The sequence below is a fragment of the Jaculus jaculus genome, chromosome 8 (genome assembly GCF_020740685.1).
Source record: "Jaculus jaculus isolate mJacJac1 chromosome 8, mJacJac1.mat.Y.cur, whole genome shotgun sequence".
NCBI classification, from domain to species: Eukaryota; Metazoa; Chordata; class Mammalia; order Rodentia; family Dipodidae; genus Jaculus; species Jaculus jaculus.
In genome coordinates this window covers 69,363,750-69,384,718 of record NC_059109.1, presented here as the reverse complement: position 1 = coordinate 69,384,718, position 20,969 = coordinate 69,363,750, and the positions used below count along the sequence as shown (strand labels likewise).

Here is a 20,969-nt window from a genome sequence, read left to right as displayed (position 1 = left end):
GCCTTTCAATTTCTGCCAGCAATGTGAACCTGACTGCAACACACTCCCTGTCAACTTGACACTGAAACAACACTTTTTAATTTTTTAATTAATTTATATCTTTTTTTATTTTTAAATTCTGGCTTAATGTCTCACTTTTTTCTCTGATTTTTTTGAGGTGGGGTCTCACTCTAGCCAAGGCTGACCTAGAATTCAGTATGTAGTCTCAGGGTAGCCTCGAACACATAGTGATCATTCTACCTCTGCCTCCCCAGTGCTGGAATTGAAGGTGTGTATCATGACTCCCAGATCACTTTTTCTTAATTTTAATTTTTAAAATTATATATTTATTTATTTGAGAGAGAGAGAGAGAATGGGCACACTAGGGCTTCTAGCCACTGCAAATGAACTCTAGACACATGAGCCACTTTGTGCATCTGGCTTTACATAGGTACTGGGGAATCAAACTCAGATTGTTAGACTTTGCAGACAAGCACCATAACTGCTGGGTCATCTTTCCAGCCCTATGATTTATTCTTTATTAAAAGGTACTCCTAGACTATCTTACACACACCCCAATTCTGCTGAAGGTCTTCTTTAGTGGGGTTATTGGTATTCATTGTGGGGATCAAGAGGACTCAGTCGGGTTCTGAGTGGGAGTACACAGTGCCTCAGGCTATTCCCAGCCACCCTGAGGCATTACACTTCTGCTCCCTTATAAGCAATGTTCCAAGACTTGGGAGCAAAATATGTAGCTGATTTAGCATTGCTTTCTCTGCAGCCTCTGGATCTTTGTTTTGATGAGGTTTGAGTGATCACATCTCGCTGGGACTAGTTTTCAGGTTAGCTGTGAGAGGAGGCTGCTTCCTCTGTAATGACTTGTGGGCCTGGACAGATGAAGTGGAGGTGACTCATCTTATGGTAGGCAGTTGGCTCTTCTTGTTCTATTGATGCATCCTGGTTCTCCCCAGTATTATCCACCATCTGTTCCACATGTATTGGCCAGAACCCTGAAACATAAGACTTTTAAGCCATAACCAAACACTCTTTGTTCCCCTAGGCTCATGGCCTTTTCATAATGCAAAATGCGTTCTGTTCAATTCCAGAAGTTCTCATAGTATTCAAAGTTCCCTCTGAAACTCAGGTAATCTCTTAACTATGAGGTCCTATAATATATTTAAAAAAAATAAGTTACATACTTCCAACATAGAATGGCCCATAGTAAACATTCCCAAATCAAAATGGAGGCATGGAGACATAGCAAGGAAAGATCAGACCAAAACAAAACAAAAACCCAGAAAACCCCAAATTTTTCAGCTCCATGTCCAGCATCCTGGATTTCTAATAAAGTCTAGGCTCCAAATGGCTTGGGTAGCCATATCCCTCCAGTCTGCTGCCTCTTAGCCTTTCTCTTAGAATGACTCCACTCTGAGCCTGCAGCTTTCCTTAACAGATATTTTATGATTCTGGCATCTACAATATCCTGGAGTCTTCATTACAAGTTAGAGTTTACTATCATAGCTTCATGCCTCTGAAGGCCTCCTTATAGGGACTCTGACCCAGCCATACATTGCCTGGCCTCAGTGACTTTCTGGAACCACAGAACAATATCCATGATCCCCACCCTGATTCTTGCTTCTTTGAGGCTTCCAAAATCATCACTACATGGATAATGCTGCCAAGTTCTGCTGCCAGTTTGGGATAAGGCATAACCTCCTTGGACCATGGCTGTAATGGCCTCTGTATACCTTCCAATCTGACCTTAGCAAAATAGTTCCATAGGTGGTTGTGTTTGAGCAGGGAACCCTCTCAATTAAGGCTTTCTTCCTGCAAGTGAATTTGAATTTTCCCAAGATGTAGCCTCTGATGGGTAGAGTTTTGCTCTCATGACACCTTTCCTGTTGTCCCAGTGCAGCCAGGATATTTCTCTACAATGTTTCTGATCTCTTTAGCACTTACAGCTGCTTTCTCAACACCAGCCTGAATACTATCCTGTCTTGAGATTTTCTTCACCAAATTAGTCCATTACTTTTGAGTTCAGCCTCATTCAAGTTCTCATGACATGACCATGTTTATAACTAGAACTGTCCTTAGCCCAGTTCCAGATAGTCTTTGTTTACCTCTGAAACCTAACAAACAAAGCTTCTACTATTGGTGTTTCTGTCACTATTCTTGCTTCTAAGATCTGCTTATAGTTTTCAATAACTTTTTAGCCAAAAGTTGCAAACTCTCTCACATTCCTCTTTTCTTTCTTTCTTCCTTCCTTCCTTCCTTCCTTCCTTCCTTCCTTCCTTCCTTCCTTCCTTCCTTCTTTCCTTTCTTTTATTTTAAAGATATGTTCTCACCCTAGCTCAGGCTGACCTGGAATTCACTATGTAGTCTCAGGGTGGCCTTGAACTCAAGGCGATCCTCCTACCTCTGCCTCCCAAGTGCTGGGATTAAAAGCATGTTCCATCATGCGTGGCTCTCATATTCCTCTTACAAACTAGTTTCCAAGGTCTGCTAACTAAATGAACTGATTTTTTTCATAGAAATTACTCCACTCCTTGTACCAGATTTCTATATTAGTTACTTTCTTATTGCTGTGACCAAATACCTGACAGGTAGAAACTTAAGAAAGGAGGAAGGGCATGTTTAAGTTTACAGTTTGGGGTTATTATTTACCATAGTAAGGAAAGCATGGAAAGAGCATAGGGCATGTTCAGTACAAGCAGAGTGTGATGGATGATGCTTCTTAGTTTCCTTCTTCTTTGTATAGTCTGAGACCATCAGCCCATGTAATAGTGCCACCCACATTTAGGATTGGTTTTCTTCCCACTTCAATTAACCTAATCTAGAAAATTCCTGTTGCCAGTTACCTTCTTGTTGCTGGGACCAACACCTGGTAAGAAGCTGCTTATGGAAGAAAGGGGTTTATTTCAGGCTTATATATTCCAGTGGCAGCTTCATCATGATGGAAGAAGCTGGATCATTTTATACATCTATAACAGAGAGACAAAAGCTAGCACCACCACCAGCTGACTCTGAACACACACAGAGCTGAACTCCAGATCAACCCCCAATGATACATATCTTCAAATCAGGCTCTACCTGCTGAATACTTTGAAGCTTAGTAAAAACTACCTGAGGCTATGAGGCTATTCGCATTCCAACCACTATAGTCCTTCATAGACATTCTCAGAGCTTTGTTTCCATGGTGATTTAAAAATCTTGTTACATTGGCAAAAGAGATTTACCATCACATGGACTATGAGGCATGGGCTTATTTCATTTATGGTGGCCTCACAACATGAGGCTGCCTGCCTAATCTGTACTGAAAACAACCCAAAGCCTACCTCTATAGCCTCTGAAGAGAATTCTCTAACAAGGAATGACAGTCAGTACACTTTACAAAAATGCTTTGAGCCTCAAGTAACTTTCATTACTTAGTGATTATCAAGATAATTTTCTCTCAGAGACTTGCGGTTAAGATGGCAATTTAGGAACCACACCAAAGCAGCCTAGGGGAGAAAAAGCCAAAGAATATCCAGCAAAATAAACAGTTTTACTAAAAAGTGAGGTGTATAAGAAATTAAAATGGCAGCGGAGAAGTAGGAGAGATCCACAGCATCAGGACCCACAGGCAGGCCTAAGAGGCTCCAGCAGTGGCTCTGGCTCCAGCACCAGCAGTGGCTCTGGCAGCAGCTGCTCCCACGGCAGCAGCAGCAGCGGAAGTGGCAGCTCCAGCTCCAGTTCTGGCATTGGCACTGCCAGGAGTGGCTCTGGCAGCATCAGCTCCAGCTCCAACAGCAGCACTGCTGGATCAAGCAGCAAAAGTAGCAGCTACAGCAGCAGTGGATCCAGCAGTGGCAGCTTCAGCAGTAGCAGTGGCAGTGGCAGTGGGGGTTCTAGCAGTGACAGCTCCAACAGTGGTGGTGCCAGGTATGTGGGGCCACAGCAGCCAGGCTAAGCTTACCACACAGGAAAAGCCAGTGCCCAGCTCCAGAAAACAAAATAGTGGTCCAGTGATCCAGCCAGCCTAATTAAACCCACAGGGAACCAAAGAGGGATGCATAACTGAGACCAAAATCATCCAAAAAGGTAACTGGGATTGCACCAGGGAAGGGTCTCACTTGGTCACAAGCTGACTTGGAACCCTCAACAGACCAGAAATCTTAACCTCTTTGTTGATAGAGGATCTGGTTTTTATATTACCTATTCTTGCATAAATATCCGAGCTGTTTTTCATTGAATGTGTACAATGTTTAGTTACATTTTAGAATCTATCTGTATTTTGTGCCACACAGCCTACTTGAATACACCCATATCAGGTAAACCCAACCCCTAGGAATACCTTTGTAGATACTCTGAGAGTCTTAAGAGCCAGACCTAACACCTTAAGCTCCTACTCTGAAGATATATAACATGAGATCAATTGATACAGCTAAGAATAACCAGCTAGCTAGAAAATCCAAGCATTAACTTAACCCAAGATGCAAAAATATATACAACATAACAGAAGAAACACTAAAAATCAAGACAATATAAATCCACAAAAAAGGATTAATGCATCAGAAATGACCTCCAGTGACAATGATTAGAGAAAATGCCTGAGAAAGATTTCAAAAGAATGATTGTCGATATGTTCAAAGAAGTCAAAGAAGAAATCAAAGGAATCAAAGAGGAAATCAAAGGAATCAAAGAGGAAATCAAAGGAATCAAAGAGGAAATCAAAGGAATCAAAGAAAATACAGGACACCAATTTAATGAAATAAAGAAGTCAATAAAGACAAATAAGGAAATACAAATAATAAAGAAAAACCAGTCAGAATCACTACCAATGAAGAACACAGTTAATGAAATAATAAACTGTGGAAAATCCCACCAGTAGAATGGATGAAGGAGAGGACAGAATATCTAAGCTAGAAGACCAGGTGGCAGATCTAATACAGTCCAACAAAGAGAAAGACAAAGTAATAGAAAAGTATGAATGGAAATTTCAAGATATTTGGGGCACTATGAAAAGATCAAACATAAGAATTCAGGGCATAGTAGAAGGAGAGGAATTTCACTCCAAAGGCATAGCAGACGACTTAAACTAAATCATAGGAAAAAACCTCCCCCAAATTGGGAAAGAGGTGCAAATGCAGATACAGGAAGCCTTTAGAACCCTAGCCAGTCAAAACCTGGAAAGAACCTCTCCTAGCCATAATATAATCAAACTACCAAACACACAAACCAAGGAAAAAATATTGAAAGCAGTTAGAGAGAAAAATCAAGTTACCTACAAAGGCAAGCCCATCAGGATTACAGCAGATTACTCAACACAAATTTTAAAAGCCAGAAGGGCTTGGAGTGATGTATTCCAACGTTTGAAAGGTAACAACTGTCAACCAAGGTTACTTTATCCTTCAAAGCTATCCATTAAAATAGATGGATAAATAAGTACTTTCCATGAAAAAAAAAAAAAAAAACAGGCTAAAGGAGTATTTGAAGACAAAAGCAGTTCTACAGAAAATACTTGAAAGAATCCTCCATGCCAAAGAGAAAGAAAAGCACACATATAAGGAACCAGGAAAAAACAAACAATACTCAAATACTACTTAACACAAGGGAACAAAGCTAGAATCGGAACTACAAAAAAATTGCAAACATAAATACACACCTTTCAATAATATCTCTTAATATCAATGGCCTCAATGCCCCAACCAAAAGACATTGGTTTGCAGACTGGGTTAAAAAGGAGGATCCTACAGTTTGTTGTCTCCAAGAAACTCACCTTTCTATAAAGGATGGACACTATCATAGGTTGAAAGGTTGGAAAATGGTGTTTCAAGCAAATGAGCCTAGAAAAAACGAAGGGGTTGCTATCCTAATATCTGACAAGGTAGACTTCACTCCAACATTAGTCAAGAAAGATATGGAAGGTCACATTATATTGATTAAGGGCACCCTCCAACAGGAAGAAATTACAATCCTAAAGATATATGCACCTAACATGGGGGCACCCAAATTCATCAAACATACACTATTAGAACAAAGGTCACAGATAACACCAAACACAGTGGTAATGGGGGACTTCTATGCTCCACTTTCATTAATTGACAGGTCATCCCAGGAAAAAATAAACAGAAAGGCATCTAGACTAAATGAGATCATAGAAGGAATGGACCTAACAGATATATTCAGGACATTTCATCCAAATGCTGCAGAATATACATTCTTTTCAGTAGCACATTAAACATACTCTAAAATAGACCATATATTAGGACACAAAGCAAATCTTAACAAATTCAGGAAAATTGAAATAATTCCTTGCATTCTATCTGACCACAATGGAATCAAACTACAAATCAATAGCAAGAAAAGCTATAGATCATACACAAAATCATGGAAACTAAACAGTACACTACTAAGTGATGAATGGGTCAATGAAGAAATCAAGAAGGAAATCAAAAAATTCAGGGAGTCAAATGATAATGAGAACACAACATACCAAAATCTCTGAGGCACAATGAAGGCAGTCCTAAGAGGTAAATTTATAGCCTTAAGTGCCTATATTAAGAAATTAGAAAGGTTGTAAGGAAACCACCTAATGATTCACCTTGAAGAGCTGAAAAAAGAAGAACAAGGCAAACCAAAAATCAGTAGATAAGAAGAAATAATAAAGATTAGAACAGAAATTAATGAAATAGAAACCAAAAAAATAATCCAAACAATCAATGAAACAACAAGTTGGATCTTTGAAAGGATAAATAAGATTGATAAACCCTTAGGATATCTGACAAAAAGAAAGAGAGAAGAAACACAAATTAATAAAATTAGAGATGAAAAAGGCAACATCATAACAGAAACCAGAGAAATTCAAAAAAATCACAGGGACAAACGTTAAAAACATATACTCCACTAAGTATGAAAATCTGAAAGAAATAGGTGATTTCCTTGGTTTATATGACCTACCTAAATTAAATCATGATGAGATTAGTAACTTGAATAGAACAATAACAAGTATGGAGATTTGAGCAGTTATCAAAACTCTCCCAAATAAAAAAAGTCCAGGCCCAGATGGATTGACTGCTAAATTTTACCAGACCTTCAGGGAAGAACTAACACCATTTCTTCTTATGCTTTTCCATAAAATAGAAAAAGATGGAATCCTACCAAACTCCTTCTACGAAGCCAGTATCACCCTGATACCAAAAGCAGGCAAAAATAGAAAAAAAAAATAAAATTATAGACCAATCTCCCTCATGAACATAAATGCAAAAATTCTCAACAAAATAGTGGCAAACAGAATACAAGAATATATCAGAAAGATCATTCACCCAGACCAAGTAGGATTTATCCCAGAGATGCAGGGATGGCTCAACATATGCAAAATCATAAATGTAATTAATACATTATATAAATGGACTGAAGGAAAAAAATCATATGATTATCTCATTAGACACAGAAAAAGCACTTGACAAATTCCAACCTCCCTTCATGATAAAAGTCATACAGAGACTAGGAATAGAAGGATCACATGTCAATATAATAAAGGCTATTTATGACAAGCCTACAGCCAACATATTACTAAATGGGGAAAAACTGCAAGCTTTTCCACTAAAATCAGGAACAGACAAGCATGTCCACTGTTCCCACTTTTATTTAATATAGAACTGGAAGTCTTAGCCATAGCAATAAGGTAAGAGAAGCACATAAAAGGGGTTATAATTGGAAAGAAAGTGATCACGTTATCATTATTTGCAGATGGCATGATTCTATATATAAAGGACCCAAAGGACTCTACCAGCAAACTGTTAGAGCTGATAAACACTTACAGCCACGGAGCAGGATATAAAATAAATACACAGAAATCAGGAGCATTCCTGTATACTAACAAGAAACACACAGAGAATGATATCAGAGAATCACTCCCACTCACAATTGCATCAAAGAAAATAAAGTACCTTGGAATAAATATAACCAAGGAAGCAAAGGATCTCTACAATGAAAACTACAAAACACTCAAGTGAGAAATTGCAGAGGACACTAGGAAATGGAAAAACATCCCTTGTTCCTGGACTGGAAGAATCAATATAGTGAAAATGGCAATCTTTCCAGAAGCAATCTACACATTTAGTGCAATCCCCATCAAAATTCCAACAGCATTCTTCAAGGAAATAGAAAAAACAATCCAAAAATTCATTTGGAAGCACAAAAAACCCTCGACTATTTAAAATAATACTGAACAACAAAAATGAGACTGGTGGTATCACTATACCTGATTTTAACCTATAAAACAGAGCCTTGGTAACAAAAACAGCATGGTACTGGCACAAAAGCAGACATGTAGATCAATGGAACAGAATAGAGGATGCAAGTCCAAGTAGCTACAGCCACCTGATATTCAATTAAAATGCCAAAAATACTCATGGAGAAAAGACAGCCTCTTCAGCAAATGGTGCTGGGAAAAATGGATATTTATCTTTACAAAGATGAAAATAGATTCTTCTCTCTCTCTATGCAAAAGAATTAAGTCCAACTGGATTAAAGACCTTAACATCAGACCTGAAACTCTGAAACTGCTAGAGGAAAAAGTAGGGGAAAACCTTCAACATATTGATCTTGGCAAAGATTTTCTGAATATAGCCCCAATTGCTCAAGCAATAAAGCCACAGATTGACTGCTGGGACCTCATGAAATTACAAAGATTTTGTACAGCAAAGGATACTGTGAATAAAGCAAAGAGGCAACCTCAGAATGGAAAAAAAATCTTTGCCCACTATACATCTGATAGAGGATTAATCTCTAGGATATACAAAGAACTCAAAAAATTAAATAATAAGAAATCAAACAAGCAAATTAAAAAATGGGCTATGGAACTAAATAGAGAGTTCTCAAAAGAAATACAGATGACATTTAAACTTCCAAAAAAAGTTCTACATCCCTAGTCATCAGGGAAATGTAGATTAAGACTACGTTGAGATTCCATCTCACTTCTATCACATTGGCAACCATCATGAAAACAAGTAACTATAAATGCTGGCAAGGAAGTGGAAAAAGAGGAACCCTTTTACACTGTTGGTGGGAATGCAATCTGATCCAGTCATTGTGGAAATCAGTGTGGAGGTTCCTAAGACACCTAAAAATTGATCTACCATATGACCCAGCTATAGCACTCCTAGGCATATATCCTAAGGACTCATCTCATTTCTTTAGAAGTATATGCTCTACCATGTTTATTGCTGCTCAATTCCCAATATCTGGGAAATGGAACCAGCCTAGCTGTCCCTCAACTGATGAATGGATAATGAATATATGGCACATTTATACAATGGAGTTCTACTCAGCGGTATAGAAAAATGAAGTTATGAAATTTTCAGGAAAATCGATGGATCTGGAAAGGATTATACTAAGTGAGGTAACCCAGGCCCAGAATGCCAAGTGTTGAATGTTCTCATATGTGGATCCTAGCATGAATGTTCTCATATGTGGATCCCAGATGACTGGGCTTCTGTGTGAGAAGGAAAAAAAAAAACTCATTTGCAGAGGCCAGTAAGCTAGGAAAGAGATAGAAAGGAAAGAGAAAGTAAGGGAGGGTGGTACTTAATAGGATGGTACTGTATATATGTAAGTAGAAGAATAGATTAATGGGGGTGAAAAGGCCCAAAATGAGGTCTGGGGAAGAGATTGAGTAAAGGAAACATGGACAGACAGCTAATCAAAATCTAAGAGGATATAAATAGAACATATATAATCCTACTTTTTTGGACAATGGAACACTCAGGAGCCATAGATTGTTGCTTGAAAATTTTCAGTGCCAGGGATGGGATATCTTCCAGTGAGTTGTTGGCCAGGGAGATCCCTGATGCCCCCAAAACATTATAGGCCATTGATGAGGCCCTTGGTTTCCCACCAGGAATAGATGTTAAAAACCTATTGCTGAAGACTCCATATACTTGGGCTGCAAGGCCTCTGAGAAATCTTGCTGGATCTGAGCTGATAACCTCCTCCATGTAGACCAGCTGACAGAAAACGGGAAGAAGCCATTCTGCATGCAGTTCAATGGGAGAAAGAGAAATCACCAGTGAAGATACTCATCAGTTGACACTGCAGACCTTATAATTGGCCAGCCAGGCCAAGTGAGCCAACGGGTGCAATAGTGGCACATCTGTTATGGGGGAAACCAACTGCTCTCTAATTCGACTGGAGGCCCACTCCAAAGGAAGGGAATATATCCCTGATACTGAAAACTTAAAACAGGGGTATTCATGAGCCCTAGGGGTGTAACTTCTGCTTTTGTCTGGCCAAATGTATATACTATGCTTATCAAACTGCCCAGTAAGCACTTTTGTTAATGTTCACACCCTTATATTAATGGTACTCTCACTTTTGGTTGAGAATCTTCTCTTTTCAGATGGCAGTGACCTTGGGACAACTCAGAAGTTATCATGGTGATGGAAGGAAATGACCACAGTGCTCAGTAGAGAAATATCTGTATCACCTCTTCCACGGCTCAGGATCTAATGCAGAATAGGTGGAAGAAAGAATGTAAGAGCCAAAGGAAGGGCAGGACTCCATACAACATGCTCCCTCCAGACACAAAATGGCCTGACTATCCATGGCCTCACAGTGCCTTATACTACCTGCATAGGACCATCATAAGAGGAGGAAAAGATCAAGACACCAAAAGTAAAAGAGAGACTGATTGATATGGGGATGGGGTATGATGGAGAGTGGAGATTCAAAGGGGCAAGAGGGGAGAAGGAGGGTATCACCATGGGGTATTTTTTGTAATCATGGAAGTTGTTAATAAATTTTTTTTTTAAAAAAAGAATATTTTCTCTTGGTGGGTGGTGGTCTTCTTCACCTGGAAAAAAAGGAATGTAGATAAAGAAATGGTTTTTGTTTTTACAAGATCACAATGACAACACCACCACCAACATATGATTGCCAGAACCTATATAGAGTGACAAAATTCCCACTTTTGTTCCACAAGTTGTACATCAAGAATTAGATATCTAATGGAAACTTAATTAGGCTGGAGGTCACTATGAACAGAAACTCACAGGAAGGTATCCCATCCCTGGCACTGAAAATTTTCTAGTAACAATCTATGGCTTCTAGATGTGCCATTATTCAAGAAAGTAGATTTTCACCAGGTATTGTGGCACATGCCTTTAATCCCAGCACTTGGGATGCAGAGGTAGGAGGATTGCCACGAGTTCAAGGCCACCCTGAGATGACAGAGTTAATTCCAGGTCAGCCTGGACCAGAGTGAGACCCTACCTCGAAAAGCCAAAAAAAAAAAAAAAAAAAGAAAGAAAGAAAGAAAGAAAGTAGATTTTCATATGTCTAGCTCACAATATCTTGAATTTTGATTGATCTTCACCCACCCCTCCCTTTTTTTATACAATCCCATCCCCTGACCTCACTTAGGCCTTTCCCCTTGCAGTAATGTATTATTCTACTTACACATATACAACACCACCACCTTAAGGCCTTCCCTCTCCTCCCTTTCTTGCAGACTTTTTCTAGCTTATGGGCCTCTGCTACTTATTTTTGGTTCCAGATCACACACAAGTCTATACATTTGTAGCTAGGATTCACACATGAAAGAGAACATGTGATGTTTGGCTGTCTGTGCCTAGGTTACCTCACTTAGTATAATCCTTCCCAGATCCATCCATTTCTCTGCAAATTTCATAAATCATTTTTCTTTACTGCTGTATAGAACTCCATTGTGCAAATGTACCACATCTTTATTATCCATTCATCTGTGGACAGACATTGTAGCAGACACATTCGTGTTGGCTGAGATGAACTTTCAAACCAGACATAGATATGGAGGAAGGGATATTTATTGAAGCTTACAGATCCAGGGGAAGTTCCATTACAGCATAAGATACTGGCCTGCTTTCCCAGGACCAAGCAGAGAGACAGAAGCATAAGCCTAAAGGTCAAAAAGCCGCAGCACACTTTAGGAACTCCTACTAGGCACACTGCATATCTTTAGATTGAAATTTGAAGCCTGCCACCACACCTTAAGATCTGCCCAGTGACACTGCCTCCAGCCAGGTGGCTACAGATGCAAACTACAAACAATAAATAACTGAATATATTGGGGGCCATATATTCAAACTACCACATTTCGCCCCTGGCCCCCAATAGATTTATAACCACCACACATTGTAAACTATACTCAGTTCAATTTCAAAGATCCCCACAGTCTTGACCAATTTAAGATATTAAGAACTGTAAAATCAAACAAGTTAAACACTTCTAACATATAAAGGCACAGAGTAAACATTCTCAACTGGTAGAAGGCATAGCAAGGAAAGACTAAAACAATGCAAACTCAACCACCATCAAACAAACATCAAACTTCTGCAGTTCAAGTTCAATACAACAAGGGACTGACAGTCTCCAGATTTTCCAGTTCTGCCCCTCCAGCTGGGCAGAATAGTCAGGGAACACTTCCATCTTATGTCAACAATGCACTCTATGGTAGCCCTTGCATTGTCCTGGTATATACAAAACATCTTCAGGTCTTCATGCAAATCATGGTCCATCTTCCAAAGGCTCTTTCAGCCTATCAGGACATCAAGCCCTACCTCATGACACATCTCAGTGGCAGCTCCTGGAAGCATGTGCAATTCACGATCACTCCTTACATTTTTCATGCTTCTGAAACCAATACCAGGTGTGTAGGACACAGCCATATTCTTAATTCACAGACAAAATAAATAATAACCTTGAAAAACAGGTTTACTTCTCCAGTCAACTCTTTCCAACAGTGTTTGCATTTCTATGATAGTCTTTCCTCAGGCATCCTTTCCATAGTAGGCCAATTGGACCATCTTCCTTTAAGATTGCTAATGTGTTTGACAATAGCAGATTCAGTAACCTAAAACCAGTCTCAGTGCCTGTAATTTTAACTTGCTTGAGGTTTTCCAGCTTAAAATCTTAAATCTCTCAGTCCAATATCTTTAGCCAAGCACATCAGTCCATTACAAATTTAACCTTGATCAAACTCTCTGGGTCTCAGCAGCAGAATGCAGCCAGCCCTTATGCCAGTAGCCCAGTTCCAACAAAGTCCTCTGCAGTCTTTCCTGCCCCTTAGAAAGCTCATAAGCCAAGCCTCAAAGTTAAATATTGTCTACACTTAGAATTCTCAAACTCTCATCAGAATAGTCCATAAAACTTAGCTTACCACTCCAGAAGGCATCTTCATTTGCAAGCACCAAGCCCGTGCCCATTCCTTCAAAACAAAGGTTCCAAAAGATTAACATCCACATGGTCAGGTTCAAACCAGACACAGATATGGAGAAAGAGATATTTATTGAAGCTTACAGATCCAGGGGAAGTTCCATCACGGCAGAAGAAGCTGGACTGTTTTCACAGAACCAAACACACAGAGAGAGAAGCACAAGCCTAAAGATCAAAAGCCACAGCACACTTTAGGAACTCCAGCTAGGCACACTTTGCCTATCTTTAGATTGAAATCTGAAACCCACTACCACACCTTAAGATCTACCCAGTGACACCTCCTCCAGCCAGGTGGTTACAGACGCAAAGTACAAACAATAAAGAACTGAATATATTGGGGGCCATATATTCAAACTACTACAGACATCTAGGCTGGTTCTATTTCCTAGCTATTGTCAATAGAGCAGCAATAAACCTGGTTGTGTAAGTATCTCTAAGATTCTAAGAAAAGTCATTACGATATAGGCCTAGGAGTAATATGTTTGGATCATATGGTAAATTCCCAGCAATAGTGTAAAAGGGTTCCCCTTTTTATTGCATATTCACCAACATTTATTGTCATTTGTTTTCTTGAGGCTAGCCATTCTGGTAGGAGACAGACGGAATCTTAAGGTAGTTTTAATTTGCATTTCCCTGATGGCTAAGCATGTAAAACACTTTTTTAGATGTTTATGTGCCATCTGTATTTTTTTTCTTTTGAGAACTCTCTATTTAGTTCCATAGCCCATTTTTTAATTGTTTGATATCTCATTGTTCTGTTTTTTGAATTCTTTATATCTTCTGGATGTTAATTCTTTGTCAAATGTGTAGGTGTCAAAGATTTTCTCCCATTAGGTAGGTTGTCTCTTTGTTGTATTCACTGTCCCTTGCTGTACAAAAGCTTTGTAATTTCATGAGATCCTACTGGTTGATTAGTAGTTTTATTTTCTGAGCAATTGGGGTTATATTCAGAATTTTATGACCTATACCAATATGTTAAAGAGTATTCCCTACCTTTTCCATTAACAATTTCAGAGTTTCAGGTCTGATATTAAGGTCCCTGATCCACTTGGATTTGGTTCTTGTGCATGAAGAAAGACAAGGATCTATTTTCATCCTTCTACATGTAGATATCCAGTTTTCCCAGCACCAATTGTTGAAGAAGCTGTCTTTTCTGCAGTGAATATTTCTGGCATTTTTGTCAAAAATCAGATAGTTATAACTGCCTGGATTAACATCTGGTTCTTCTATTCTGTTCCATTGATGTACATGTTTATCTTTGTATCAATTCCATGGTGCTTTTGTTACTATGGCTTTGTAATATATCTTAAAATCAGATATGGGGATACCCCCAACCTTAGATTTGTTGCTCAAAATTGTTTTGGCTATTTGAGGCTGTTTTTTTTTTTTTTTTTGTGCTTCCAAATGAATTTTACATTTTTTTTTCTATTTCTGTGAAGAATGTTATTGGAATTTTAATGGGGATTGCATTAAATGCAATCTACATTGCTTTTGGTAAGACTGACATTTTCACAATATTGATTCTTCCAATCCAAGTACATGAGAAGTCTTTCCATTTCCTTGTGTCTTCTGCAATTTCTCACTTGAGTGTTTTAATGTTATCACTGTAGAGGTCCTCCATTTCCTTGGTTAGGATTAATCCAAGATACTTTATTTATTTAATTTGTTTTTGAAGTAATGTGAATGGGAGATATTCCCTGATTTCATCCTCTCCATGCTCATTTTGTAAATAGGAAAAGTACTGATTCCTGTGTATTTGTTTTGTATCTGGCTATGATGCTAAAAATACATATTAGCTCTAATAGTTTGCTGATAAAGTCTTTAGGGTCTTTTATGTGTAGAATCATATCATCTGCAAATAATGATAATTTGATCACTTCCTTTCCAATTTGTATCCCTTTTATGAGTATTTCTTGCCTTATTGCTGTAACTAAGATTTCCTGTACTATATTAAATAAAAATGTGTACAGTGGACACCCTTGTTTTTTTCTGAATTTAGTGGAAAAGCTTCAAGTTTTCCTCCATTTATTATGTTGGTTTGTTATAAATAGCTTTTATTATGTTGAGATATGTTATTTCTCTTCTCAGTTTCTGTGATACTTTTACCATAAAAGGATGTTGGATTTTTATGAATGCCTTTTCTACATCTATTAAGATGATCATGTGCTTTTTGTCCTTCAGACCAATAATATGATGTATTATATTTATCAAATGTGAATGTGGAACCATCCCCGAATCCCTGGGATAAAGCCAACTTGGTTGGGGTTAATAATCTTTTGATATATTCTTGTATTCTGTTTGCCAATATTTTGTTCAGAATTTTTGCATCTATGATCATCAAGGAGATTGGTGTATAATTTTCCTACTTTGTTCAATCTTTGTCTGGGTTTTGTATGAAGGTGATGCTGGCTTCATAGAAGGAGTTTGGTAGAATTCCTTCCTTTCCTATTTTATGGAAAAGTTTGGGAAGCAGTGGTGTTAATTCTTCCATGAAGGTCTGGTGAAATTCACCAATGAATCTATCTGGCCCTGGAATTTTTTTAGTTCGGATATTTTTTTATAACTGCTTGAATCTCTGTACTTGTTATAGGTCTATTTTTTTAAATTATTTATTTATTTATTTGAGAGCGACAGACACAGAGAGAAAGACAAATAGAGGGAGAAAGAGAGAATGGGCGAGCCAGGGCTTCCAGCCTCTGCATACGAACTCCAGACGCGTGCGCCCCCTTGTGCATCTGGCTAACGTGGGACCTGGGGAACCAAGCCTCGAACCGGGGTCCTTAGGCTTCACAGGCAAGCGCTTAACCGCTAAGCCATCTCTCCAGCCCAATAGGTCTATTTAAATGGTTTATCTCATCTTGATTTAATTTTGGTAAGTTATATGTATCAAAGAAATCACCCATTTCTTTCAGATTTTCAAACTTAGAGGCATATATATTCTTAAAGTATTTCCTTATTATTTTCTGAATTTCTTTGGTATCTGTTGCAATGGTGCCTTTTCACCTTTTTTTTTTAAGTATCAAATTTATTTCAATATCTCATTTAATTTTTTAAATTAGGATTACTGATCAATTACAGTAACTTAATATTCATTATCAGAGGTGCAAAAAACATTAATAAGATATTAAATACTACAGTGATAATGTTACTAGACCATGCATTTAGAAAAACCATGTTTAGTATTTGAAAGTTCCAGTTTTACTAGGTTTTTGCTCTGTACTTGTAATTTATAGCATGTTCCATTCTCATTTCGATATAATTTATCTAGTTTGTGTAATCACTACTATACTGTTCAAAATTTTTTAAATTTAAATTTTAAGCCTTTCTCTACCACTTAGGAAGTAGGATTTAACTGTTTACTTATTCTTTAGAGGATTGAAAATTTTTTTCCTTTTTTTAATCCTTTCACAAGTTTTATTAACATTTTCCATGATTATAAAAAATACCCCATGGTAATACCCTCCCCCCGCACTTTCCCCTTTGAAATGCCATTCTCCATCAGAAGATTGAAATTTTAATTTTCACTTTGATCCTGTTTGATTAAAAAAAAATCATGATACCATTACCACACGAGTTTAAAACAGAATGTAATAAAAACAAGTCCTGGGCTAAGAGATGGTGTAGCAGTTAAGTGCTTGCCTGTGAAGCCTAAGGACCCGGGTTCGAGGCTGGATTCCCCAGGACCCACGTTAGCCAGATGCACAAGGGGGCGCACGCGTCTGGAGTTCGTTTGCAGTGGCTGGAAGCCCTGGCACACCCATTCTCTCTCTGCCTCTTTCTCTCTCTCTCTCACTCTCAAATAAATAAAAATGTTAAAAAAATAAAAACAAGTCCTATCTATATAATCAGCAAATTATCAGATAAGACATGTTAACTGTCTCACAGCTGTCATAAGCACAAGGCAATGCTGATGCCCAAGTACAACAGCACTTGGCATTTTGTCTGCAAGCTTTACACCAGTGTTTCTGTTCTCAGCAACTCATCTAGGAAAATGGCAGTGCTCAGAAATACAAAAACTATTATGTCCAGCAGGTGGTCTACATGGCCAGTAAGAGAATTCTTTATAAAATTACATTAAAAATGCAAATGTCTTGATAATTACCACCTCAAAGGTCAATGTGAGAAAAATGCAAAAAATAGACATACTTATTAATATCATTTCCCTTTGAGAAAAAGTCAGCAATGCTTCTATTCCAAAAAATAAGAAAATAATGATTCTTAAAATTGTGGTTAATATACTGTATGTCTTTCAAGCCAACATAAACTTTTCACTTCCAGAATAGAACCTCATTTTAAACCAGTATTTGAATCAAGTTCATAGTCGTAAAGCCATTTCTCTTCATATAGTGTCACTTGAAAACATAAGCTGCAAAATGGCACCCAGCTGTCAGTTATAAAGAACTACAAGTTAAGCATCCCTCAACAGAAATAATGACCAGTAATATTTAGTTTTTCAGACCTTAAGAGTATTTGCATAACACCTTGCTGATGGGAATCCAAGTCTAATCAAAGTTCATCTCCGTCTCATTTAACCTGAAGAGAATGTTATTTTCAGTGCTCCTGTATCTTAGCTGCAGCCCTTCGCAAGTTCACGTGTGGAACCTGCTTCTTGCAGCATCATGTCTGCACGTTTAAGATTTGAGAGGGGTTTGGATTTTCAAATTAAACATGCTCCAGTATGGTAAATGCCAATTCATAGTAACTTTCGGCAGAAACCAACAAACTTCTATACCAGCCTAAAAGCTACTGCAGTATGGAGGCCAGAACATGATTCTCCTATATGGTCAGATGTAACTTATTAAGTAATACCTCCATGAACATGAATGAAACCTTAGTGAATCCTTCCAAAGCTGCAGGATTTCCAAATGGTTTTCCTCCAGTTACACAACCTCTCCATTCCTTTAATCTTTTTTTAGTCGTTTAGCTTTGGCAATATTTTCTTGACGTTTTTTCTTCTTTTGCTCTTTCTCCTTGGCCTCAGTCATCTTGGCCAATTTCCAGGACAGGACAGCGCTTGCTAGGAAGAGTGGAGTGAGGGCCAGCATGACTGTGGTAAGGAAGCCACATGGGTCTTTTGCAGCGCATTCCACGACAGACTCAGCCCAGGCCTTTATGTCAAGCATCTTTGTGACAGTCTCAGGAAACTTCTGCTTGAGTAGTGATCTCTAATCTTTTCCTGGGCTTATCAGTAGGCCAGACAATCTCAGATGACCCGTGGTCGTTGTCTTTAGTTGTACAATACACTTCTGACAGGATTTAATTTTGTCGTACGCTGGCCACCAATCATGTCGCGTGCCCCTGAATGTCGGACCCAGACACGCCTGCACCGCCCACAATGGCAGCGATCTTCCAGCCTGGCTTCTCCCCGCGCTTTCCCGGGGCTCACCCCGCTCGTCCCCGCTCCGGGCCACCGAGGCACGTTCGCCCAGGACCCTCCCGGCCTGGGAGGCGGAGGCCGTGGTCCAGAGACCCGGATGAGGGGGCCCAGGGGAGGCCCGCGACGAGGGATCGCCAGCTGCCTCGGCCCCGCCCAGCACGGCAGCGGCCAGGCACGCGCCCCCCTCTGCCCACCCGCATCCAGATCCCACAGGCTCCGACGCCCACTCCCAACTCACCCTCAGCTTTAATTTTATTAATTTTTGTCTCTTCTCTCTTTCTTCTGGTTTTATTTACTAAGGACTTATCAATTTTGTTCATACTTTCAAAGAACCAACTCTTTTGTTTCATTGATTCTTTGGATTTTTTTGTGTCTATTCATTAATATCTGCCCTAATTTTTATTATTTCTTCTCATTTACTGCTTTTTGGTTTGCCTTGTTCTTATTTTTCCAAGGCCTTAAGTAGAAAGTATTAAGGGGAAAACAGAATATATAAACTAGAAGACTAGGTAGCAAACCTAATACAGTCCAACAGGAAAGACAAGATAATAGGAAGGTATGAATGGGAATTTCAAGATATCTGGGACACCATGAAAAGATCAAACATAAGAATTCAGGGTAAAAGTGTGTGTGTTGTCCTATATTCTTAATCTTGCCTGTTGGGAAGTATAAATTTCTGTTCTGAATTGGGTTCCAGGTCAGCTTGGATCTGGTTCAGACCCTGCCCCCACAAATGACAGAAGCAAAACACAAAGGCCCTATAAATATGAAAGCATCAAAACAAGCATTATTCAACCCCCAAATACAGGTCATTTGAAAATGGTAAGTCAACCAAGAATATATAACCCATAACCTGCCCTGCCAAGGAAAGAGATTATCTCTATTTCAAGTGTATTTGATACATTACACTATGTTGGTGAACACATCAAAGTACTAGCAACAGTAGTAACTCCTCTGTCATATATTTGGTGAGATAGAGACTGCTGTTATTTTTAATAATGCTTTACAGATTACAAATGTCTTTCACATATTTTTTCTTTTTTTAATTTTTTTTTTAATTTGAGAGAGGGAGAGAGAGAGAGAGAGGGAGACAGAAAAAAATTGTTCTCAGCCACTGCACTCAAACTCCAGAAGCTTGTGACATCTAATGGGCATGTGTGACCTTGTGCTTGCTTGTTCTTTGTGCATCTGGCTTACATGGGATCTGGAGAGTTAAAGGCTGGTCCTTATGCTTCACAGGCAAGCACCTTAACCACTAAGCCATCTCTCCAGCCCTCACATGTTTTATTGAGTACATGATTATCACAGGACTATACAAGTAATGGGTTTGTTATTGGCCTTACCAGGCCTCATTTACTGATTTTGAAAGTCTCAGGCCTGTGGAGATGGCTGTGGTTGAGGCTCTTAATTGCAAAGCATACTGACTCCCCAGCAGCCATATAAGGAAAGTGTCATACATGTCTGTAATTACTCAGGGAGGATAGGTGAGGGTAATTTGAGGGAATGTGGTCAAAGTACAACATATACACATGTATGAAAATGTCAAAAATAAACATTTAAAATGTTATTAAAAGGCTCAGACAGAAAATGAATTGACTAAAATGTTTGGCTAGGACCATTTCCTCCTTTCTTTTGACATTAGGACTCAGATATTCCTGCAAGTAACAAATAATAATTATCCACTCCTATCTTTCCATAATTCATGCAAAAAAATTGTAACAACCTCTCCTTGTTACATGTGACTTACACTGGCCTTTCACAGTCCCTTATATGTCTGGATGGTCTAAACCTCTGGTATATAGGTGAGCATGTGATCCAAGCTATTTAAGTTTTTTTTTTTTTTTTAAGACAGGAGTGAGTTGGCATGTATTGGGAGCTGTAAGGACCATAAGAACCTGGAGCTAATTTTTTTTAGCTTAATGGAAGAGCTGCTGTACTGATGCCTGTAGAAAGGAAGGCAGAGCAGAGGATCATAGGAGATACTTGGAGAAGGTTCCTGATTTTCTGCACAGAAATGTATGGAAGAATTTCTGAAGCTACCTCAAGTACAGTAAATCAACAAATTGTAGTGTTGCTTAGGCAAGTATGACCTTTTCTACATTTACCCCAAATCCTACTTAGTACAGATAATGATTATTTAACTAGTCTTGAAACAGATTTTTTTTTTGTCTTCTTTCCTCAATTTTTTATTAACATTTTCCATGATTATAAAAAATATCCCATGGTAATGCCCTCCCTCCCCCCACACACACACTTTGCCCTTTGAAATTCCATTCTCCATCATATACCCTCCCCATCTCAATAAGTCTGTCTTTTATTTTTTATTTTTTTTTAATTTTTATTAACATTTTCCATGATTATAAAATATATCCCATGGTAA

General features: G+C 38.6%; 1 protein-coding gene across 2 annotated transcripts in view; it reads right to left on the bottom strand.

Moving 5' to 3' along the window:
• Positions 1 to 536: 536 nt before the first annotated feature.
• LOC101611286 (small integral membrane protein 15-like) overlaps positions 537 to 20,969 on the bottom strand; it is a 30,433-nt gene continuing 10,000 nt past the window's right edge. The window contains exons 1-2 of one of the 2 annotated variants that reach the window (XM_045157610.1): positions 18,022 to 18,547; positions 537 to 989 (exon numbers count right to left, since the gene is read on the bottom strand). In XM_045157610.1, the coding sequence (XP_045013545.1) occupies positions 18,114 to 18,335 (222 nt within the window). In that variant the 5' untranslated portion in view covers positions 18,336 to 18,547 and the 3' untranslated portion in view covers positions 537 to 989; positions 18,022 to 18,113. Of the gene's footprint in view, positions 990 to 18,021; positions 18,548 to 20,969 lie in introns of those variants that run through there. The other variant, XR_006638594.1, reaches the window with a different exon arrangement.